The sequence below is a fragment of the Oncorhynchus gorbuscha genome, linkage group LG04 (assembly GCF_021184085.1).
Source record: "Oncorhynchus gorbuscha isolate QuinsamMale2020 ecotype Even-year linkage group LG04, OgorEven_v1.0, whole genome shotgun sequence".
Lineage (NCBI taxonomy): Eukaryota > Metazoa > Chordata > Actinopteri > Salmoniformes > Salmonidae > Oncorhynchus > Oncorhynchus gorbuscha.
Window position 1 is genome coordinate 73,482,207 of NC_060176.1, and position 23,748 is coordinate 73,505,954.

The 23,748-nt window shown below is 43.7% G+C and overlaps 1 protein-coding gene across 1 annotated transcript in view; it reads left to right on the top strand.

The window, feature by feature from the left end:
• LOC124034618 (adhesion G-protein coupled receptor V1-like) overlaps positions 1-23,748 on the top strand; it is a 238,960-nt gene that overhangs the window by 166,134 nt on the left and 49,078 nt on the right. Inside the window, 2 exon segments of the mRNA XM_046348031.1 lie at positions 10,042-10,158; positions 18,375-18,553. Coding sequence (XP_046203987.1) covers positions 10,042-10,158; positions 18,375-18,553 — 296 coding nt within the window.

The following is a 23,748-nucleotide window of genomic DNA, read 5'->3' on the forward strand; positions in this document are numbered from 1 at the left end:
ATTCATTGGACACTGTGTTAACTAACCTCCAGATGAGCTTCAATGCCATACAACTCTCCTTCTGTGGCCTCCAACTGCTCTTAAATGCTAGTAAAACTAAATGCATGCTCTTCAACCGATCGCTGCCTGCACCTGCCCGTCCGACTAGCATCTCTACTCTGGACGGTTCTGACTTAGAATATGTGGACAACTATAAATACCTAGGTGTCTGGCTAGACTGTAAACTCTCCTTCCAGACTCACATTAAGCATCTCTAATACAAAGTTAAATCTAGTCGGCTTCCTATTTCGCAACAAAGCCTCCTTCACTTATGCTGACAAACTTACCCTCGTAAAACTGACCATCCTACCGATCCTTGACTTTGGCGATGTCATTTACAAAAAAGCTACTCAGCAAACTGGATGCAGTCTATCACAGTGCCATCCCATTTCTCACCAAAGCCCCATATACTACCCACCACTGTGACCTGTATGCTCTCACTGGCTGGGCCTTGCTACATATTCGTTGCCAAACCCACTGGCTCCAGGTCATCTATAAGTCTTTGCTAGGTATAGCTCTGCTTTATCTCATCTCGCTGGTCACCATAGAAACACCCACCCATAGCACGTGCTCCAGCAGGTATGTTTCACTGGTCATCCCCAAAGCCAACACCCGCTTTGGCTGCCTTTCCTTGCAGTTCTCTGCTGCCAATGACAGGAAGGAATTGCAAAAATCACTGAAGTTGGAGACTTGTATCTCCCTCACTAAGCTTCAGCTGTCAGAGCAGCATACCGATCGCTGCGCTGTACACAGCCCATCTGTAAATAGCCCATCCAATCAACTACCTACCTCATCCCCATATTTGTTTTTGTTTTTCTGCTATTTTGCACATCAGTATTTCTACTTGCACATCCTCGTCTGCACATATATCAGTCCAGTGTAAATTGCTAAATTGTAATTACTTCGCCACTATGGCCTATTTACCTCCTTACTTCATTTGCACACACTGTATACAGATTTCCTACTGTACATTTGTTTATCCCATGTGTAGTTCTGTTATTTTTGTCGTACTGCTTTGCTTTGCTTTGCTTGTTCTTAACTGGCCTATCTGGTTAAATAAAAAATAAATACATGTTAGAATCACCTTTGACAGTGATTACAGCTGTGAGTCTATTGAAGTAGGACTAAAAGCTTTCCACCCCTGGATTGTACAATATTTGCCCATTATTCTTTTTTAAATTCTTCAAGCTACGTCAAGTTATTGGATTTGCTCATAACACTTTGTATTCAGGTGAAAAAGTTAATTTCTTTGCCACATTTTTTACTTGCATGCCTCATTGCAAACATGATGGATGTTTTGGAATATTTGTGTTCTCTACAGGCTTCCTTCTTTTCACTCTGTCATTTAGGTTAGTATTGTGGAGTAACTGTAACGATGTTGATCCATCCTCTGTTTTCACAGTCATTAAACTCAAACTTTATTTAAATCAACTTTGATCTCATGGTGAAATCCCTAAGCAGTTTCCTTCCTCTCCGACAACTGATTTAGGATAGTCACCTGTATCTTTGTAATGACTGGGTGTATAGATATACCATCCAAAGCCTAATTAAAAACTTCACCTTGCTCAAAGGGATATTTACCTTTATTTTACTAGGCAAGTCAGTTAAGAACCAACTCTTATCTCTTTACTAGGCTACGCTGCCGCCCCTCTAACCACTAGGCTACGCTGCCGCCCCTCTAACCACTAGGCTACGCTACCGCCCCTCTAACCACTAGGCTACGCTGCCGCCCCTCTAACCACTAGGCTACGCTGCCGCCCCTCTAACCACTAGGCTACGCTGCCGCCCCTCTAACCACTAGGCTACGCTGCCGCCCCTCTAACCACTAGGCTACGCTGCCGCCCCTCTAACCACTAGGCTACGCTGCCGCCCCTCTAACCACTAGGCTACGCTGCCGCCCCTCTAACCACTAGGTTACGCTGCCGCCCCTCTAACCACTAGGCTACGCTGCCGCCCCTCTAACCACTAGGCTACGCTGCCGCCCCTCTAACCACTAGGCTACGCTGCCGCCCCTCTAACCACTAGGCTACGCTGCCGCCCCTCTAACCACTAGGCTACGCTGCCGCCCCTCTAACCACTAGGCTACGCTGCCGCCCCTCTAACCACTAGGCTACGCTGCCGCCCCTCTAATCACTAGGTTACGCTGCCGCCCCTCTAACCACTAGGCTACGCTGCCGCCCCTCTAACCACTAGGCTACGCTGCCGCCCCTCTAACCACACTAGGCTACGCTGCCGCCCCTCTAACCACTAGGCTACGCTGCCGCCCCTAACCACTAGGTTCTAACCACTAGGCTACGCTGCCGCCCCTCTAACCACTAGGCTACGCTGCCGCCCCTCTAACCACTAGGTTACGCTGCCGCCCCTCTAACCACTAGGCTACGCTGCCGCCCCTCTAACCACTAGGTTACGCTGCCGCCCCTCTAACCACTAGGCTACGCTGCCGCCCCTCTAACCACTAGGCTACGCTGCCGCCCCTCTAACCACTAGGCTACGCTGCCGCCCCTCTAACCACTAGGCTACGCTGCCGCCCCTCTAACCACTAGGCTACGCTGCCGCCCCTCTAACCACTAGGCTACGCTGCCGCCCCTCTAACCACTAGGCTACGCTGCCGCTCCAGACATTCAGCATCTCCTTTTATTTTTTTGACTGATCTTCCCTTCTATGCATTGAAAAACTCCCTGGTCTTTGTGGTTGAATCTGTACATGAAATTCACTACTCGATTGAGGGACCTTACAGATAATTATGTCGGGTACAGAGATGAGGCAGTCATTAAAAAAATCATGTTAAATACTATTATTGAATACAGAATGAGTTCATGCAACTTATTATGTGATTTCTTTAGCACATTTTACTCCTGAACTTATTTAGGCTTGCCGTAACAAAGGGGTTGAATACTTATAGACTCAAGACATTTCAGCTTTTAATTGTGAAAATGTTCTACAAATAAAATGCATATGACATTATGGGGTATAGTGTATTGATAAGTGACACAAAATCTCAATTTAATCCATTTTAAATTCAGGCTGTAACACAACAAAATGTGGACAAAGTCCAGGGGTGTGAATACTTTCTGAAGGCTCTGTATAAGATTTAGGCTTTCTGAACCCTGAGTCTCACCCAGCAGAGAACAATACATCCCTGGCTGTTTGACTGAAAAAATAAAAGATAAGAATACAAACATAAAGTAAATGGCTCTTTTCAAGGCCCTCTGTCTAGAGTAGCACCCCTATCGGGTCTCTGTTATGTCATCACAGGGCACCATTAGCCAACAGAGCAGATAGAAAGAGATGTGGTGATTTAGCTATCATGACTCGGCCATTTAGCTATGTAGCCACAGCAGCTGCAGCCCCTCTAGCCTCTACTTACTGTTCCACACGTCTGTGCTAGCTACCACCACCAGCACGCTAAAGGCTATACACATAAACAGAAACCATCCAAGCCAACGAGGTAGCTACGTAGGAAACCATCCAAGCCAACGAGGTAGCTATCATACACCTCTGTATGATCTTACAAAACAGATGATGAAAACAATTTGGTATACCTGTTCTCTCAATTAGGATTAAAGGAGTTTGGAGCAGTGGAAGGGGGTGCTGGTTTGGGAGTGTGGTGGTCAAGGTCTCAGACAGAAAGGTCATGAGACTGTCTGAAACAGGAGAGGGGTGGGAGGGGAGTGGTGGGTGGGGTTGTACTGTTGCTTTAATCAATGGACAGGCTCTGTCTGGGGGTGGGCTTATTGACTGGAGCTGACCCACTCCCTGCCATGCAATATAGGCTACACTCTGACAAGGCACGCAAAGAAGAGAAAATCAAGTTTGTGTGTGTGCAGCCTGGTCTAATACACTAGAGGTAACGTAGTAAACATAAGTCCAGGACACTGAAATTGGTATGATATGTTACGTTTGGTATGGTTACATAAGACAGATGGTTACATAAGGCAAAAGCTAAAGTAGGGTGGTTGGTCGGAGTGGATGGGTGAGCGTATAATATGAATATACCGCAAACATCTAGTAACCCATTTAGTTGCGTGTTCGAATCTCATCACGGACAGCTTTAGAATTTTAGCTACTTACCAATTTGCAACTACTTAGCATGTAAGCTAACCCTTCCTCTAACCCTTTAACCTGTCTGGGAACGTGGTTCCTCTAGCGGAATGTTAGGTCACCACCAAGTCACAGAAAAACGCAGCCATTTTTCCAGCCAAAGAGAGGAGTAACAAAAAGCAGAAATATAGATTCAATTAATCACTAACCTTTGATGATCTTCATCAGATGACACTCATAGGACTTCATGTTACACAATACATGTATGTTTTGTTCAATAAAGTGTATATTTATATCCAAAAATCTCATTTTACATTGGCGTGTTATGTTCAGTAGTTCCAAAACATGCGGTGATTTTGCAGAGAGCCACATCAATTTACAGAAATACTCATAATAAACATTGATAATAGATACAACTATTATACATGGAACTTTAGATAAACTTCGCCTTAATGCAACCGCTGTGTCAGATTTTTAAAAAACTTTACGGAAAAAAACAAACCATAAAATAATCTGAGTACGGAGCTCAGAGCCCAAACCAGCCAAAGAATTATCTGCTATGTTGTGAAGTCAACATTAGTCAGAAATAGCATTATAAATATTCACTTACCTTTGATGATCTTCATCAGAATGCACTCCCAGGGCTCCCAGTTCCACAATAAATGTTTGATTTGTTCAATAACGTTCATAATTTATGTCCATATACCTCCTTCTGTTATGGCGTATGTAAACAAATCCAAACGCGCATGCAAGTCCAGCAGAAAGGTTGGACAAAAAGTCCAAAAAGTTTTTTACTGGTCGTAGAAACATATCAAACCAAGAATAGAATCAATCTTTAGGATTTTTTAAACATAAATCTTCAATAATGTCCCAACCGGAGAATTCCTTTGTCTGTAGAACAGCATTGGAACGCGAGCTAACTCTCACATGACCGCACGTCACAAGCCCGTGGCTCTCTGCCAGACCTCTGACTCATTCCCTCTCATTCGGCTCCACTTCACAGTAGAAGCATCAAACACGTTTCTAAAGACTGTTGACATCTAGTGGAAGCCTTAGGAAGTGCAAGATGACCAATATCCCACTGTATATTCAATAAGGGCTGAGTTGAAAAATGAGCAACCTCAGATTTCCCACTTCCTGGTTGGATATTTTCTCAGGTTTTTGCCTGCCATATGAGTTCTGTTATACTCACAGACATCATTCAAATCATTATAGAAACTTCAGAGTGTTTTCCATCCAATACCAATACTAATATGCATATATTATCATCTGGGACTGAGTAGCAGGCAGTTTACTCTGGGCATGCTTTTCATCCGAAAGTGAAAATGCTGCCCCCTATCCCAACGAAATGTTTAACCTAATTCCTAACCTAAACCCTAACCTTAACCCTATTCCCAGCCTAGCTAACGTTAACCACCTAGCTAACTTTACTGTTGGCCCCCTAGCTAATGTTAGCCACAACAAATTGGAATTCATAACATGTCATGCGAATTATAATTTGTAACATATCATAAGAAATGTGTGATGGCATACACAAATGAATACATACCATAGGAAATGTAACATATCATACCAATTGGAGTGTCCCTGATGTACATTTCCTATGTTACTTCTCTACCCCTGAGTCTGTGTTGGTGTCAGTGGCGTGTATTCATGTATTCTTTCCTCTCTGTGTTTCATCATTTTCCTTAAATTCGTTAGAGGTTGATTGTGTCTCGCATCCGAGCGAGAAAACAACATCCCTCTCTCTGTATGTGTAGCCTCATCTATCTGATGCTGTCTGTATGATATTCAAATCAAATCAAATCACAAAAAAAAAAATACATTTAGCAGCAGTAAAATAAGAATTGCGAGACTTTATACAGGGCGTACTGGTACAGAGTCAATGTGCGAATACAAGGCACCGGTTAGTTGAGGTAAATGAGGTAATATGTACATGTAGGTAGAATTATTAAAGTGACTATGTATAGATAATAACAGAGAGCAGCAGCGGCTTAAAAGGGGGGGGCAACGCAAATTGTCTGGGTAGCCAATTGATTAGATGTTTCGAAGCCTCTTGGACCCAGAATTGGCACTACACAGTTTAAGCTCATGAGGGATTTCTAAGTTATGTTCTTTAAGAATCAATGGATATAATTATAATTTAAAAGTCCAAAAATGGATGTGGCAACTACAGATTGCCCCTTTAAGTCTATCAGAAGTGTGCGAGTTTAAGCTTGTATCCATTAGGTCTATGGATGTATTTTCTTATCAGCATGAATTAGATTGAGCAATAAAAGCCCCACTTTTATTCCATAGGCTGGGATCCGCACTGTGCAGCTGTTGTTCCATAGGCTGGGATCCGCACTGTGCAGCTGTTGTTCCATAGGCTGGGATCCGCACTGTGCAGCTGTTGTTCCATAGGCTGGGATCCGTACTGTGCAGCTGTTGTTCCATAGGCTGGGATCCGCACTGTGCAGCTGTTGTTCCATAGGCTGGGATCCGCACTGTGCAGCTGTTGATCCATAGGCTGGGATCCGCACTGTGCAGCTGTTGTTCCATAGGCTGGGATCCGTACTGTGCAGCTGTTGTTCCATAGGCTGGGATCCGTACTGTGCAGCTGTTGTTCCATAGGCTGGGATCCGCACTGTGCAGCTGTTGTTCCATAGGCTGGGATCCGCACTGTGCAGCTGTTGTTCCATAGGCTGGGATCCGCACTGTGCAGCTGTTGTTCCATAGGCTGGGATCCGGACTGTGCAGCTGTTGTTCCATAGGCTGGGATCCGTACTGTGCAGCTGTTGTTCCATAGGCTGGGATCCGCACTGTGCAGCTGTTGTTCCATAGGCTGGGATCCGCACTGTGCAGCTGTTGTTCCATAGGCTGGGATCCGCACTGTGCAGCTGTTGTTCCATAGGCTGGGATCCGTACTGTGCAGCTGTTGTTCCATTGGCTGGGATCCACACTATACAGCTGTTGTTCCATAGGCTGGGATCCGCACTGTGCAGCTGTTGTTCCATAGGCTGGGATCCGCACTGTGCAGCTGTTGCAAGAGCACATTTTTCACTGGCGTCCACTTGTTTCTAATCAATGATAGATAGGCAGCTTAAACTTCTTGAATTCAACCATTATTGGGTTCAAACACAAATTTAGATTTGTGAACAGCCATCCACAACAACCACAATCCGTGAGGCGCGAATATCTAAATGAGAGAGCAGCAGTGTGATTCACATCAATGTGCTATGTAGATATCAATAATAAGTGATATCTGTATCGCCGTAGACGACACCACTGCTGTCATCCTGACCTCCAGCCTTTTATTCGAGTTGGATCATCTTTGGATGCCGACAGCAGTCGCACCATTGGAAGACATAGCTTGGACTGTAGCCTCCTGCTCTTTTCCAGCAATCCATCAAAAACATTTGGTGTGTCTTCATAGTGGTCTCTGACATCATAGTGGTCTCTGACATCATAGTGGTCTCTGACATCATAGTGGTCTCTGACATCATAGTGGTCTCTGACATCATAGTGGTCTCTGACATCATAGTGGTCTCTGACTTGTGGTCAGACTCACTCAGGTGGAACAAACTTAAACTTGCGCCTTTTTTCAATGTTGATTTGAATGTCATTGAGAAAACAGATCCTTTCTGGATTTAAAAGTAATCCTCGAAGTAATCATCTAGTTTTTCAAAGGTATCTGTAATCTGATTACAATATTTTAGCTGGTAACATAACGGATTACAGTTACCGTTTTTTTGTAATCCCTTACATGTAATGTATTACTCCGAAACCCTGCCCAAGATTTTATTCGGGCCCAATAACTGATGCCCGGAATCACAATTCTAAGCAACCACCTTTTTCAAAGGCTCCATCCCAGGTCCTTCCTGTATCGTCCCTCCTTTTTTCTCACCATACAGAGCTGCAAAACAAACCGGAAACAGAATTACCCCATTTGTTAATTTAAATAAAGCCTGACTTTTTGCCTAATTCAACAACAGAATCCGAGATATGTGGTGTGTGGAGTCGCTAACTATCTGTTTGCTTTGGAAAGGTCGCTCTGTAATGACGACGGCAGGGTAGGATTCAAACTATGTTCCCATCTTGAGCCCTTCTTAAAGAGCAACTTTGAAAAGAACAACAGAACAGAAAGGACCAAACAACTGACACACCACCCTAGTGGAGGTGCAATCTCAACGCTGAAGTAAAATGACACAGCTTCATGCTCTATTTGTTGCCCTAGGTTGCTCTGAGCAACCGCGTTGTGAAGTAAATTGAGCACAACTATAGCGCAATAGGCAGCGCATCCTAATACTCAACTTGTTTGATTGGAAGGGAGAGCTCGTTTGCTCTTAGGTGCTTATATGGAGAGCAGTTGGTATTTGTGATGTTTACTGAGTCATCATGGATAGGCTGTAGCTCTGGGCTAGTGTCCCCTCCTGTCATCCTGGGGTTTCCACACTAATGTTGCTCTATCATGGAAATATAACTGCTCCCTGAGAATGACCGTATGCGGATGGTCCTCTGACAATTTGAGAGTTACGAAAGCAGTAGTTATGAAACTCTTCTCACGTAAATACTATACATACTAGGGTGAAATATATTCTTGTAACACTGACGTTACTGTGAACCTGATACATACAAGCCGGTTGTACAAACCTGTTATTCACCCCAACAACAAGACATGAGTCAATACGCAGACTTATTATGTCCTGTCAAGAAACTAACACTCTGGCTCACACAAACATTATGCAATTCACACTTGCGTGTTGTTATCTGTGTGTGTGTGAAAGAGGGCGGAGTTTATAGTTTATTAGTATGCTATGTATAGTATAGTATATAGTGTAGACGATATACAATACTGTGTGTTTACACCAGCATGGTACTTTGATGAATTAGCTGCAGTCTGATGATGATGATGCACCTAGAGAGTTGTAAGAGAGATGAAGAGGCATAATTCTGCAGTGTACTTGACCTGCCATCTGGACGTTCTGAAGCTCTCCTGGCTGTCTGGCAGGTTTTGCAGCCACTGTCCTTTTCCCTCTTCTCTGCCTGTCTCACTTTCAATCCCTCTCTCTTTCTCTTCCTCCCTCTCACTTTCAATCGTCTTTCTCTATCTCTCCCTGCCTGTATCTCTCACTCGCTCTCTCTCTCTCTCTTTCTCACTCTCTCTTTTTATCTCTCTCTCTCTCTGCCTTCCTGTCTCGCTCTCATTATTTCTCTCTCTCTCTTTCAATCTCTATCTCTCTCTCTCTCTCTTGTCTCCTTTCTCTCCAGCGGAGTTAGGACACTCGGTGTCCTCCTTCTCTTTCCCTTCTCACCCTCCCTCTCTCCCTCCATCCATGGTGTTTTGCACTGGCACGGGGCTGGATGTCAGACAGTGTTACATAAGCAGAAATAAAAGCGTCTGCAAAATGGCATATATTATTATTATTATTAATATTGCTATGGGTTGGTAGTGGCACAAGGCTCTGTCCCAAGGGTTAATTAAGCTCTGCCATCAGAGAGCTGAAGGATTTACTGTAGGACACACACACAGGTTCCTGGATGGGTACCCAGGAAGCATTTGTCACTTGTTGTTTATTTTGGTTTGCGCATTGTGATGTAACAGGTCTGCAGGATGTCACTAAGGTGGATCTTATATTGTCAGCTGTTCCAAAATACATGCATGATAACACAGCCATCAATCATCCAATTACTAGTCTGCAGGGGGAAAGTGTCAATGGACAAGTGTGTTTCTGCTTGTGTAAGGTCTTTGACGTGCAAGAGCTGTATATGTTTGTGTGAGAGATGGGAGAGGTGTATAGTAAAGTGCATAGTCTGCAGGCAAATGTTGTGTTGCTGTGTGTTTCTGTGGCCTCTCAGATGTCTCTCTCTCTCGCTCTCTCGCTCTCTCTCTCTCTCTCTCTCTCTCTCTCTCTTGCTCTCTCTCTCTCTCTCTCTCTCTCTCTCTCTCTCTCTCTCTCGCTCTCTCTCTGTGTGTTGCAGATCTGTTTCCTGGTGTCTGCGTTTCGTGGCCGTGTCTACTCAGAGGACAGCTGTGCCGTTCTGGGCCTCTTCTCCCACTACTTCCTCCTGAGCCAGTTCTGCTGGATGCTCCTCCAGGTAAGGCCTACTGTTGACACCAGGGCTCCTCCAGGTAAGGCCTACTGTTGACACCAGGGCTCCTCCAGGTAAGGCCTACTGTTGACACCAGGGCTCCTCCAGGTAAGGCCTACTGCTGACACCAGGGCCTGTATGCTGACACCAGGGCCTGTATGTATCATGCATATTAGAGTCGGAGCACTGATCTAGAATCAGATCCCACCTGTATACGTTTAATTTTCTTCATTGTGATCTGAAAGGCAAAACCAGAGGTGGAAAGATTACTGAAATATTCTACTCAAGTAGAAGTATTGTTACTACAATTACATTTTAAAAACTACTCAAGTAAAAAGTAGCTCGTTTGAAAAGTACTGAGAGTAAAAGTAATTTAGTTACTTTTAAAATAAAAACTTTGAGCTTGATAATTAGGTAATTTTAAGGTTACCTGAATGTGTTAGACATTATATTTTCAATGCAATACATAGAAAATGGAAGAGAGGAGATATATGTACAGTACGAACAAAGTTCATTTATTTTATTGGTAAGTTCAGAAGATCATCAGGCAATAATTTTGTATGATATTCTGTGTAGAAAAGAACATAATTGATTTAGGGCCGGGTCTTGTCCACTCTGCTCTGATGAGGTCACGCGGCTTGTGGGCATTGTAGAGGGAAACAGAGCTGCATTTACATTTACATTTTAGTCATTTTATCTAAAGCAACTTAGTATATTCATCACAATAGCTAGGTGGGACAACCACATATCACAGTCATTGTAATTACATGTTTCCTCAAAGTAGCTATCAGGAAAGTCAAGGCTAGAAAGGGGGGTTAAGTGCGAATGCTAGTTCCAAAAGGTTTTAATTTAATTATTTTTTATTTGGGGGGAGCGGGTCGGTGTGAAGAGGGGGGGGGGGGCGGAGGGATGCTGTGGGATTATTTAAGATACTCTTTGAAGATGTAGGGTTTCAGATGTTTTCAGAAGATGAGCAGGGACTCTGCTGTCTAAGCTTCAGAGGGAAGCTGGTTCCACGATTGGGGTGCCAGGACAGAGAAGAGCTTGGACTGGGATGATCTGGAGCTGCCCAGCCGTGGGCGTGGGAAGGCCAAGAGACCAGAGGTGGAAGAATGGAGTGTTTGGCTTGTGGGTGTAGGGTTTAAGCATAGCCTGAAGGTAGGGAGGGGCAATTCCTCTTACTGCTCTGTAGCCAAGTACCATGTTCTTGTAGTCGATGCGAGCTTCGACTGGAAACCAGTGGAGTGTGCGGAGGAGCAGGGTGACTTGGGAAGTTTGAACACCAGGCTGGCTGCAGCGTTCTGGATAAGTTTCAGGCGTTTGATGGCACAAGTCAGACGGGAGATGACAAGTGACTGGATTAGGACCTGCGCCGCTTCCTGTGTGAGGTAGGGTCGTACTCTACGGAAGTTGTAGAGCATGAACCTGCAGGAGCCAGTCACTGCTTTGATGTTTGCAGAGAACGACATGGTGTTGGCCAGCGTCACGCCGAGGTTCTTTGCACTCTAGGAGAGGGACACCGTGAAGTCGTTAACAGTGATGGAGAGGTCTTTGAGCGGCAGGCCATCCCTGTGTGTAAGAGCTGCTCCGTCTTGTCGAGGTTGATCTTGAGGTGGTGGGCCAACATCCAAGCTGAGATATCTGCCAGGCACACAGAGATGCGATTCACCAACTGGGTGTCAGAAGGGGGGAAGGAGAAAAGGAGTTGAGTGTAATCCACATAGCAATGATAGCAGAGACCATGTGAGGATATGACGGAGCCGAGTGACTTGGTGTATAGAGAGAGGGCCTAGAACTGATCCTTGGGGGACACCAGCAGTCAAAGCATGTTGGGCAGACACCGATCCTCTCCACGTCCATTTATTACAACCACATCTAGCGGCTGACGTAACCCTGGTTATTTGAACCAAGCACGACTGGGGTTGCGACCTCATTTGGGAAACGATGGCATACTGTAGGTGCTTTGTTGCTATTTTTGTGGGACTGGAACTTAAAAGAACATTATTAACCGGTTCCCATGCTTTTAAAATAATGGTTCTGTTCCGTAACAGGATAGATCACTTTCGTTCCCGGTTCTAACTCTGTTCCTCGAACAATTTCATTATTTTTGGTCCTGTTCCCTGAATCGGTTCCAACCCCTGCTTCTCGCCAGCTGTTACTTCTGTCCCAAAGCTATATTACTCCCGCCCCAACGGCAGGTACAAAAGTAACGTTGTGGAAGTTCTGTTCTCAATCTATTTCATTTTAACTCAATTACCCTAGATATTAAATGCGGCCGGGGATTCTCCTCCTTGGACACGGGGTCCTTAGACACCACTTTGATTTAAAAAAAAGTTCCACTCTTTCGTGACATCATGTGAAAGTTGTTTTTGAAAATATTCTGACCACCATAAATTTGTGCGAACAGCTTGATTTGATTGGCCTGTTTTTTGCACAATGTGTTTAATTTGATTGGTTACTGACTAAACAACAATACAATTTTTTTCTGGCTCCAAGGGCTCCCGCTCGCAAACTTTCCATCATGATCTACTAATAATGATAGCCTACAAAATTCTACTCTGTAATGGATGGTTTTAAAAAGGTACCAAAGTACAATACTTAATTCAAAACTTACTTACAGTAAGTAAAATTACTGACTGAAAAATACTCAAAGTACAAGTACTCGGAATGGCTACTCAATTACAGTAAGGAGAATATTTGTAATTTGTTCCACCTCTAGGCAAAACTGATCCTAAATCAGCAATCCTACTCCGAGACATTTGAAACATATGCCCCCTGCTCTAACCCTAAACTAACCAGGACAGCTTTGGTTTGAGAAATCTCATTACATTTCCAAATATGTTCCATCTTTTAATCCAACCATGTGAATAAACAGGTCATGTACCATCAGGTCTGAAATTACAGTATTGACACCCTTGATAAAGACAAGCAAAAATGACTGTATAAAATACATTATTCAAAAATACATTTTTGGGGTGGCAGGTAGACTGTGGTTAGAGTGTTGGACCAGTAACCGAAAGGTTGCTGGATCGAATCCCCGAGCTGACAAGGTAAAAATCTGTCATTCTGCACCTGAACAAGGCAGTTAACCCACTGTTCTTAGGCTGTCATTGTAAATAAGAATTTGTTCTTAACTGACTTGTCTAGTTAAATAAAGGTTCAATTTAAAATGTAAAAAATATGTAAAAAATACTGTGCTATATTGTATAGTGGGACAGTAGCTCATGAGAATATCGATGATATCTCTGGTTCTGTCAGCTACACTTGCACACTCTATATATCTAAACTCCTAGTAATATGTGGGGTAAAACACCAACATTTCTGCATCACTGTGCCTTCCCCTGGCTCTGTTGACATGTTCCTACCCTTCCTTATACTCCATACTATTGATCAGAGGATTACCCCCCTCTCTTTGAGTCAGCAAGTATCAGCTTTTTTCTCAGTGGCATATGCGGGGGGCGCCAGCCAGGAGGCTTTCGTAGACCATGCTTATTGTACTCATCAAGCCTTGAGTCAACGGTGCGCTGAAGCGCTGCAATGGGGAAATAGAGGTCGGCCCCTTGACAGAACACAACAGTCTGTAGTTGAATCAGCCAGGCTATGATTCGTTACACTGAGCACCTTGGATAGAGATGTCCTCCCAGAACTGTCTTTCTGTACCGTAGGGCTCCACAACAGTGCATAACGGCTAACCAACACCTGCCAAAGCCTCATCCGGCTTAACCGGAGCAAGGGAACAGCACAGCACAAACTCCTAATGCAGTTATTTGCACGCCCAGCTATCACTGCTGGAGCTCAATTAAAGTGGCACTCTGTTAGCTGTCTAATAGGATGCGTTACACAACAGTCTCTCTCTTTATCTCTCTCTCCCTCTCTAGCTGTCTGTCTCCCTCCAACTCTCTCTCTTCATATTAATTCAATTCAAGGGATTTTATTATCATGGGAAACATATTTTAACATTGCCAAAGCAAGTGAAGTAGATAATATACAAAAGTTAAATAAACAATAAAAATGAACAGTAAACATTACACTCACAGAAGTTCCAAAAGAATAAAGACATTACAAATATCATATTATGTCTATATACCGTGTTGTAACAATGTTGAGGGCCAAATAGCATTCTAGTTTGCTCAGTTTTTTGTTAATTCTTTCCAGTGTGTCAAGTAATTATCTTTTTGTTTTTTCATGAGTTGGTTGGATCTAATTGTACTGCTGTCCCGAGGCTCTGTGGGGTGTGTTTGTGTTTGTAAACAGAGCCCCAGGAGCAGCTTGCTTAGGGGACTCTTCTCCAGGTTCATCTCTGTAGGTGATGGCTTTGTTATAGCTGTCTCTCTAACAAAATACATGAGGTTTTTAACTTAGTCAACATACAGTAAATAATATTCATATTTAGGCTTTGACCGAAACACATTTAGATGCATGTAAATGATGGGCAAATTAACATTCATGGATAGTCTACATCGAAGGGACAGGAATAGGAATGGTGGGGGTGTAGCTCTGTACATTCAGAATCATATACCTTTTAAGAGAAGGGGTGACCTTCATGTATGTCAAGTAGAGGCACTATGGGCTCAGGTACATCTGCCTCACCAGACACCCATATTGGTAGGATGTGTGTATAGACCTCCTAGCTCTAAGATGTATGTATTTATCTTGGGTGATTTTAATATACATTGGAAGGATCACAATCATTTGAATAGAACAAAATTGATGAGATATGCCAAGAACTGTGGTTTGAGACAAATGGTTAACAAGATTGTCAATTAAGTTGGGTCATCGTTCAGACACATACATTGATCAGATTTTTGTGTAATATACCATTGCAATGCTTAAAAGCCAGATCAATGCAAGTGGGCAGGACAGACCATAATATTGTGACCATAACCACGAACACCAAGGTTTCAAAGAAACAGCCCTAGGATTGTGGTTAAGATAAATTTTAAAACATTTAATCATGAGCTATTTCTAAATGATTTGGCTGCTGTACCCTGGGAGCTGATTTATCTAGAGGATGATTTAAATCACGCTACAGAATGTTTTATTGATTTGCTCACTGAGGTAATGGACCATCATGCCCCAGTAAGAAAAAGTACAGTTGGTGCTCGTCCATCTCCATGGATTGATGATGAACTGGGTGAAGCTTTTTCTCAAGGTAATATGGCAAAAGTCTTAGCAGCCGAGTCAAAATTAGAAATTGATTAACAGAATTATAGAACATTACGTAATTATGCATTTAAATTGAATCAAAAGAGAAAAAAAGTTATTTTACAACAATGCTTTTATTGATTGTAAAAATGATTCTAAAAAGGTATGGAACACAGTTAAGGGCTTACTTGGTACATCTATCTCATCATGCCCATCTAGTGTGGAGGTTGACGGGAGAATAATAACAAAACCAGTTGATATTGCCAATCATTTTGCAGATTTTTTAACAAAGAAAATGAATTTACCGAGCAACAATGTAAACATACATTCTTCCAAACAAGCTATTGTCCAATGGATTGATGATCATGTTATGAGCAACAAGCTCTGCTCTTTTAGTCTGCAAACGGTGTCAGTGGAGGAGGTGTTAAACCTATTGAAGTTATTACCTGATGGTAAATCTACAGGTTATGGTCTTATGGACAATTTTTTTTGCTTCACTGTGCTGCTCCCCAGATTGCAGTTCCACTGAGATACATATTTAATTGGTCACTGGAAAAGGGGATGTTTGCAAATGTATGGAAGCATACGAAACTGTGTCCTATTCCGAAAGACTGCAAAGAACCCATTATTCCTGCCAATAGTTGACCAATTAGTCTACTCCCTTCACTCAGTAAGATATTGGAGGGTATTGTGAGTAGACAAATATGGGAGTACATGGAAAAGAATGATCTGATTACAGCCAATCAGCATGCTTATCGCAAAAACCATTCCACTACCACTGCATTGGTTGACATGACTGACCAGTGGCTCAATGCTATGGATAATGGCAGGTTGTGGTGGTACTATTTTTAGATTTCAGTGCAGCATTTGATTTAGTGGATCATTAAATAATTTTGACAAAATTAATGCATTATGGTTTTAAGGAGGTAGCATTCAATTGGTTACAGTCATATCTAACTGACAGGAAACAGTCCACCTATATTAATGGTTCATTTTCTTCCCCTCATGTGTTAAACTGTGGAATACCGCAGGGCAGCTGCCTTGGGCCACTTCTCTATTTAATATATACCAAAGACCTTCCCTATGCCTTAGCTGAAACTCAAGCTAGTATATTTGCAGATTATACTACAATTTATGTAGCAAGACAACAGGTACAGCAAGCTTTACAATGAGATTTGGGGAATATTAGGGAGTGGGTTTGCCAAAACAAACGTTTTTTAAAAACCAAGAAAACCTAGTTATGTTGGTCTGTTCCACTAGGAAAATGCCAAAACAGCATGGGATACAATTAAGTATGGGAGGAGTACAAATTGAAGAAGTGTCAGAAACCAAACTATTGGGAGTGCAGCTAGACATCTGCTTATCATGTTCGTCTCAAATAACTAATCTATGTAAACAAAATATATATATATTAAAACAGCACGCATAATCAGAAGGATAGCTAAATATTTACCAAGAAAAATTATTCAGCAAATAACACAAGCATTAATTGAGAGTCAGGTGAACTACTGTTCTGTGGTCTGGGGAAATGCATCATCAAGTGAAGTTAGGAGACTGCAGAATGCACAGAACAAAGCAGCAAGGATTGTTTTAAGGTGGAGATATGGTTCTTCTGTTGCAGTCATGCGCAATGTTCTTGGTTGGTCATCAATCAATAAGATAATTGAAAGGAACATGCTTATTTTATTTCCTAATATACATCATTTAAAACAGCCAAGTTCTATTCACAACGGTATTCAGTTGGTAAGAGACAGACATTCAGTAAATATGTGGAATAGATTTCCACCATCTATGAGTTGTCTAGACAGAAAAGAGAAATAGGCAAAATATAATTTCTATTTAGAGCAATAAAGACAATAAATTAACTGAGCAAACTAGAAACCTTTCAATATATACATTTAAACACTATTTTAAAACGATTTAAATATAATACATAGAAATGTTGTGGGACTATAGTAGATGAAGAATCTATATTTTTTTAGATTGAGTATTTATTGGGTCATTATATTAGTATATTATGTATGTTTGTAATAATGTGTTATATGTGGAAATGTGTTCGTATTATAAATTGTATTTTAATGTTTAAGGACTCTTGGAAGATTAGTCCAAATGGGGACTAAAATAGATCCAAATCAAATCTCTGTAGGTGATGGCTTTGTTATAGCTGTCTCTCTCCCTCCAACTCTCTCTATTTATATATATCTCTCCCTCCAACTCTCTCTCTCCCTCCAGCTCTCTATCTCGCTCCAGCTCTCTCTCTCCCTCTAGCTCTCTCTCTCCCTCCAGCTCTCTCTCTCCCTCTATCTCTCTCTCTCCCTCTAGCTCTCTCTCTCCCTCTAGCTGTCGCTCTCTCTTAGCTGTCTCTCTCCCTCCAGCTCTCTCTCTCCCTCCAGCTCTCTCTCCCTCCAGCTCTCTCGCTCCAGCTGTCTCTCCCTCTCCAACTCTCTCTCCCCTAGCTCGCTCTCCCTCCAACTCTCTCTCTTTATCTCTCTCTCTTCCTCTAGCTATCTCTCTCACTCCAACTCTCTCTTTATATATATCGCTCTCCCTCTCTGCCACTGATGATACAACACCTAGAGAATGAAAATGATTATGCAAGCAGAGGGTTTTGAGAAGGAGGTTGTGGTTTTATGTCACTTGTGTTTGACCCCATGTCCACCCGATCACCGAGAACTCATCAGCTCATAAATGGAATCATGTGGAATGTTCTGTTGTCATTTTACTGTGAAATCCTCACTTCAAGCATTGTACAACATGTGCAAAAGGATGAGGAACGTGTGGATAGGCCTTCTACAGGTGTTGTCATCACAAGCTGGAGATATGTAGTGTAGTTAGCGTAAGCCTCTCTTGGACAAGATGTCCAGTATCTAATACCTAGAGATCATCCAAGCCTGCTACTCCATTACAAAACGGACAGCAGTGAGCCGTGTGGCTGCTGCACGTTTCTATGGCTCTTCTGCTGATAACCACCTGTTGCTCTTCTTCCTCTTTAAATCTCCTCTCCTCCACCCCTCTCCTCTTCCTCCTCCCTACCCTCTCCTCCACCTCACTCCTCTCTTTTGTCCCACCCCTCTCAGGCGGTAAACTTCTGGCAGGTGTTGGTGATGAACGATGAGCAGACAGAGAGACGTTACCTGGTCTACTTCCTGCTGGGCTGGGGACTTCCTGCTCTGGTCATCATCATCCTGGTCATCGTTCTGCTGGGGGGCTTTGGCTGGACCATACACCGTGTCTACGGCCTGGTGCATGGGGATGTGTGAGTGAAGGAAACGCACTCAGAGTACACACACAAACACACACACACAGGAGTACACACACTCACCGGAGCGCACACACACTTGGTGAATGAAAAGGGAAATACCCACATGCTTTGTACGACACAAACACAAATTATTCTTACATATACACACACAGTACTTAACTCAGCACTCTGTATGTACACCCCCGTGAGCTGTATGTACACCCCCGTGAGCTGTCTGTACACCCCCGGGAGCTGTATGTACACCCCCGGGAGCTGTATGAACACCTCCGGGAGCTATATGTACACCCCCACCACACCACATAGAGGTCCTTTGTCAGAATTAACCCTGCCCACGAGTGTGTGTGTGTGTGTGTGTGTGTGTGTGTGTGTGTGTGTGTGTGTGTGTGTGTGTGTGTGTGTGTGTGTGTGTGTGTGTGTGTGTGTGTGTGTGTGTGTGTGTGTGTGTGTGTGTGAGAGCGGTACAGGGGGTGGAGGGTGGGAGAGTGGTACAGGGGGTGGAGGGTGGGAGAGCGGTACTAGGGGTGGAGGGTGGGAGAGCGGTACAGGGGGTGGAGGATGGGAGAGCGGTACAGGGGGTGGAGGGTGGGAGAGCGGTACAGGGGTGGAGGGGGAGAGCGGTACAGGGGTGGAGGGTGGGAGGCGGTACAGGGGTGGAGGGTGGGAGAGCGGTACAGGGGGTGGAGGGTGGGAGAGCGGTACAGGGGTGGAGGGGGGAGAGCGGTACAGGGGGTGGAGGGTGGGAGAGCGGTACAGGGGTGGAGGGTGGGAAAGCGGTACAGGGGGTGGAGGGTGGGAGAGCGGTACAGGGGGTGAAGGGTGGGAGAGCGGTACAGGGGTGGAGGGTGGGAGAGCGGTACTAGGGGTGGAGGGTGGGAGAGCGGTACAGGGGTGGAGGATGGGAGAGCGGTACAGGGGGTGAAGGGTGGGAGAGCGGTACTCGGGGTGGAGGGTGGGAGAGTGGTACAGGGGGTGAAGGGTGGGAGAGCGGTACAGGGGGTGGAGGGTGGGAGAGCGGTACTCGGGGTGGAGGGTGGGAGAGCGGTACAGGGGGTGGAGGGTGGGAGAGCGGTACAGGGGGTGAAGGGTGGGAGAGCGGTACTAGGGGTGGAGGGTGGGAGAGCGGTACAGGGGGTGGAGGGTGGGAGAGCGGTACAGGGGGTGGAGGTTGGGAGAGCGGTACAGGGGGTGGAGGGTGCAGGTTGTAGAGCAGTACAGAGGGTGGAGGTTGGAAGATAACCACTTCTGAGTGATTAACTCTACATTGAAGTTGATAAGGAGTCAGTGTTTATAAGGTAGGTGTGCATATGAGGAAGGTTTAATGATTTAATGTCCCGTGCTGTAGTTCTCAAACTGGTCTGCATATAAGAATTAATGGCCCATTTCAAGTGGAGGACATCACATCCTTACAACAGGATATTAATCTGCATGTTGTTTACAGGAAGTCAGGAAATTCACTACACTGTAAAAATAAATAACTGGTAAGTAACTGGTTCCCACTGCTTTTTAAAAAAACGTTTCAGTCAGTGTTACCTGAATTAACATTTTTAGCCCAAACTTGAGAAAACAGGCAAACTTAAAATGTTTTCTCAATTTGTTAAGTCCCGTGTCCCAAAAATCTCTCCTTCTCGCTGAACTATGCACTCGTTCACTCATTCCCACTAATGTAAAAGCATTTGAATTGGTGTAAGCATGGTCTAGAGTAAATTTCCATAAACCAGTCATTTCCTTTCAAATCTATGAGGGAAAGTGAACAAGTGCACACTTCGGTAGAAAGGAGAGATTATTAGATTGCAACCCAAGAGTTCCAGGACCAACTCTTCCCACAAGGACACACAAACACCACACCACATGTCTGTTTACACTTCCTCAAGCAGGAAGAACATGATGCAGTACTGTATTATTTATAGTATTATTATTATTTCACATACTTCACATTCTACTATGTCTAACATGTATTATTTATCCGGATGGAGGAGGGTACAGCTGTATTTGTGTCCTGTGAGACGGCACCGTTGGCATGCTTATTGAGGTAAACGTCAAGTCACAAGTTAGGGTTGTTTTTTTCCCCAGAGCCAGACACAGACTCCCAACCTTCTTAGTGACACCATTAGAACACAACAAGTACTGGACAGATTATGGGAGTGAATTCCTCCGAATAGATTACCACAAAGGAGGGGGAGAGAGAAAGGACTTGGGACAGGTGAATGGTCGAGAGCGCTTATTTTTTTCTCATTGAACGCAACTATGATGTGGGTAAATTGGAACTGCTCGCCAGCCATGCGTCCTCCAAAACACGACCCTGCCAAGCCGCACTGCTTCTTGACACGCTGCTCACTTAACCCAGAAGCACCAATGTGTCGGAGGAAACACTGTGCAACTGGTGACCGGTGGCAAGCCTTGCAGTTCTTCTGTGGCTCACCACAGGGGATTCTTCCTTAGGGCACGTTGGGACAGTCTGGGGGAAAGACCCGGCCACTCACGCAAACCCTCCCCAAACCCAAACCCTCGTTCCTGTTTCCACTCGCTGGCTGCTTCATGGGTCTCCCGGGTCAACGGCTGGCTGTGACAGAGCCTGGGGTCGAACCCGGGTCTGTAGTGACACCTCAAGCACTGCAATGCAGTGCCTTAGACCACACTTGTGAGGCCCCTATTTAGTTTTATTTGATTAAAAACCAAACATAGCCTCACCTCCTCTCAATGAAGGCTTTTTGTTGTTGTTGTCCAACTAGTCCACAAATTAGTCAAGACTGTGGATAAAGAGTTTTGCTCGTAAGACCGCTTGGAAATACGTTTTAATCACCAAAGCTTTACTAAAAGATCAAGTTTGAGAGGGCACAAATCATCATCGAGAATGTGTTCAGAATTCATGGCCTCCCGTTCAAGTTTCAGACAGAGGTCCGCAAAACAGTTTTGGAGGGAGTTCTGTCGTTTGATTGGTGCGTCCGTCATTTCTTTTTTATCTATGTATTGTAGGCAGGCTTAGATTATTTTACGTTTGGGACGTTTCAGAGTAAACCAGCCTCCATGATGTTCTCATCCCATGTGTCCATGCCCTCCGAAACAAGACGTTTGACAACGTTGTGAACCTCTTATTTAGAAGATATTTCCCTGTAACAATTGCTTGAATGCCGTTTCATATTTTCAAAAACCCAAGTCCTCCGTAGGATATACCTAGCCTAGGCCTACTATAAAGAAGCATGGTTCAAGGGCAGTCTTTTTTTTATCCTTACGATTTTATAATAGCATTACATTTTACATTTGTTTGTTTAAAAAAGATACAGATAGCTTGTTTTCCGTTTAATTTGACTAAAACCAAACATATTAGAATGTTTCACCATCCTGGTTTTATGGTGAGAACGTCTGTGGTGCTCATGCAATGCAACTTCTGAAGAAGTGTGAATGCGATCTGATGTGTAAAATGGTTCCCATGACGTTCATAAAACATTCTATTTGGCAGCACTATAACAGTGGACGTTCTCCTTTTCTCTTGATATTGGATCTTTGTCCAGCTACTGTGAAAAGTTTAGATGTGTTCGTAAAACCCTCCTTAGTCTGCGTTTTATAAATATTATATGCCCACAGGAAGCAATTATGGTGTCTGTAAGTGTATTTAGACAGGCTATTTAAAACAAGTTATTGTTTTGTTTTGTTTCGCTGTCTTTTTAGGCCTTATCAATAATGAATTGAATCTTGCTTACCGATCATTTTTGGCATGTCCATGCTCAACCATAATGCAATTTACAGTAGGCCTAGCTCTTTTATCAGTGTGCATGCTATGTAGGCCTAGCTCTTTTATCAGTGTGCATGCTATGTAGGCCTAGCTCTTTTATCAGTGTGCATGCTATGTAGGCCTAGCTCTTTTATCAGTGTGCATGCTATGTAGGCCTAGCTCTTTTATCAGTGTGCATGCTAGTAGGCCTAGCTCCTTTATCAGTGTGCATGCTATTTAGGGCTAGCTCCTTTATGTTTTGTTTTGCATGCTTTGTAGGCCTTATCAATAATTTATCAGTGATCATTTTTGCATGCCCATGCTCCTTTATAGTGTGCATTTACAGTAGGCCTAGCTCTTTTATCAGTGTGCATGCTATGTAGGCCTAGCTCCTTTATCAGTGTGCATGCTATGTAGGCCTAGCTCCTTTATCAGTGTGCATGCTATGTAGGCCTAGCTCCTTTATCAGTGTGCATGCTATGTAGGCCTAGCTCCTTTATCAGTGTGCATGCTATGTAGGCCTAGCTCCTTTATCAGTGTGCATGCTATGTAGGCCTAGCTCCTTTATCAGTGTGCATGCTATGTAGGCCTAGCTCTTTTATCAGTGTGCATGCTATGTAGGCCTAACTCTTTTATCAGTGTGTATGCTATGTAGGCCTAGCTCCTTTATCAGTGTGCATGCTATGTAGGCCTAGCTCCTTTATCAGTGTGCATGCTATGTAGGCCTAGCTCCTTTATCAGTGTGCATGCTATGCAGGCCTAGCTCCTTTATCAGTGTGCATGCTATGTAGGCCTAGCTCCTTTATTAGTGTGCATGCTATGTAGGCCTAGCTCTTTTATCAGTGTGCATGCTATGTAGGCCTAGCTCCTTTATCAGTGTGCATGCTATGTAGGCCTAGCTCTTTTATCAGTGTGCATGCTATGTAGGCCTAGCTATTTTATCAGTGTGTATGCTATGTAGGCCTAGCTCCTTTATCAGTGTGCATGCTATGTAGGCCTAGCTCCTTTATCAGTGTGCATGCTATGTAGGCCTAGCTCTTTTATCAGTGTGCATGCTATGTAGGCCTAGCTCCTTTATCAGTGTGCATGCTATGTAGGCCTAGCTCCTTTATCAGTGTGCATGCTATGTAGGCCTAGCTCTTTTATCAGTGTGCATGCTATGTAGGCCTAGCTCTTTTATCAGTGTGCATGCTATGTAGGCCTAGCTCATTTATCAGTGTGCATGCAATGTAGGCCTAGCTGCTTTATCAGTGTGCATGCTATGTAGGCCTATATATTTCCATATTGAAGCCATGCAATTACTTACAACAATGTGCAAATAGGTTCAAGTTAATGTATTAAGCAAAGATTGGATAGATCTATAAAAAATATATTTTTTCTTTTGAAAGCTGTTTAACAAACTATAAGCGACTAACATTGGAATTGGAGTTGATTCAAAGTCAACACATAAAAGACCGTAAACACAACTTGAAGCAACCAC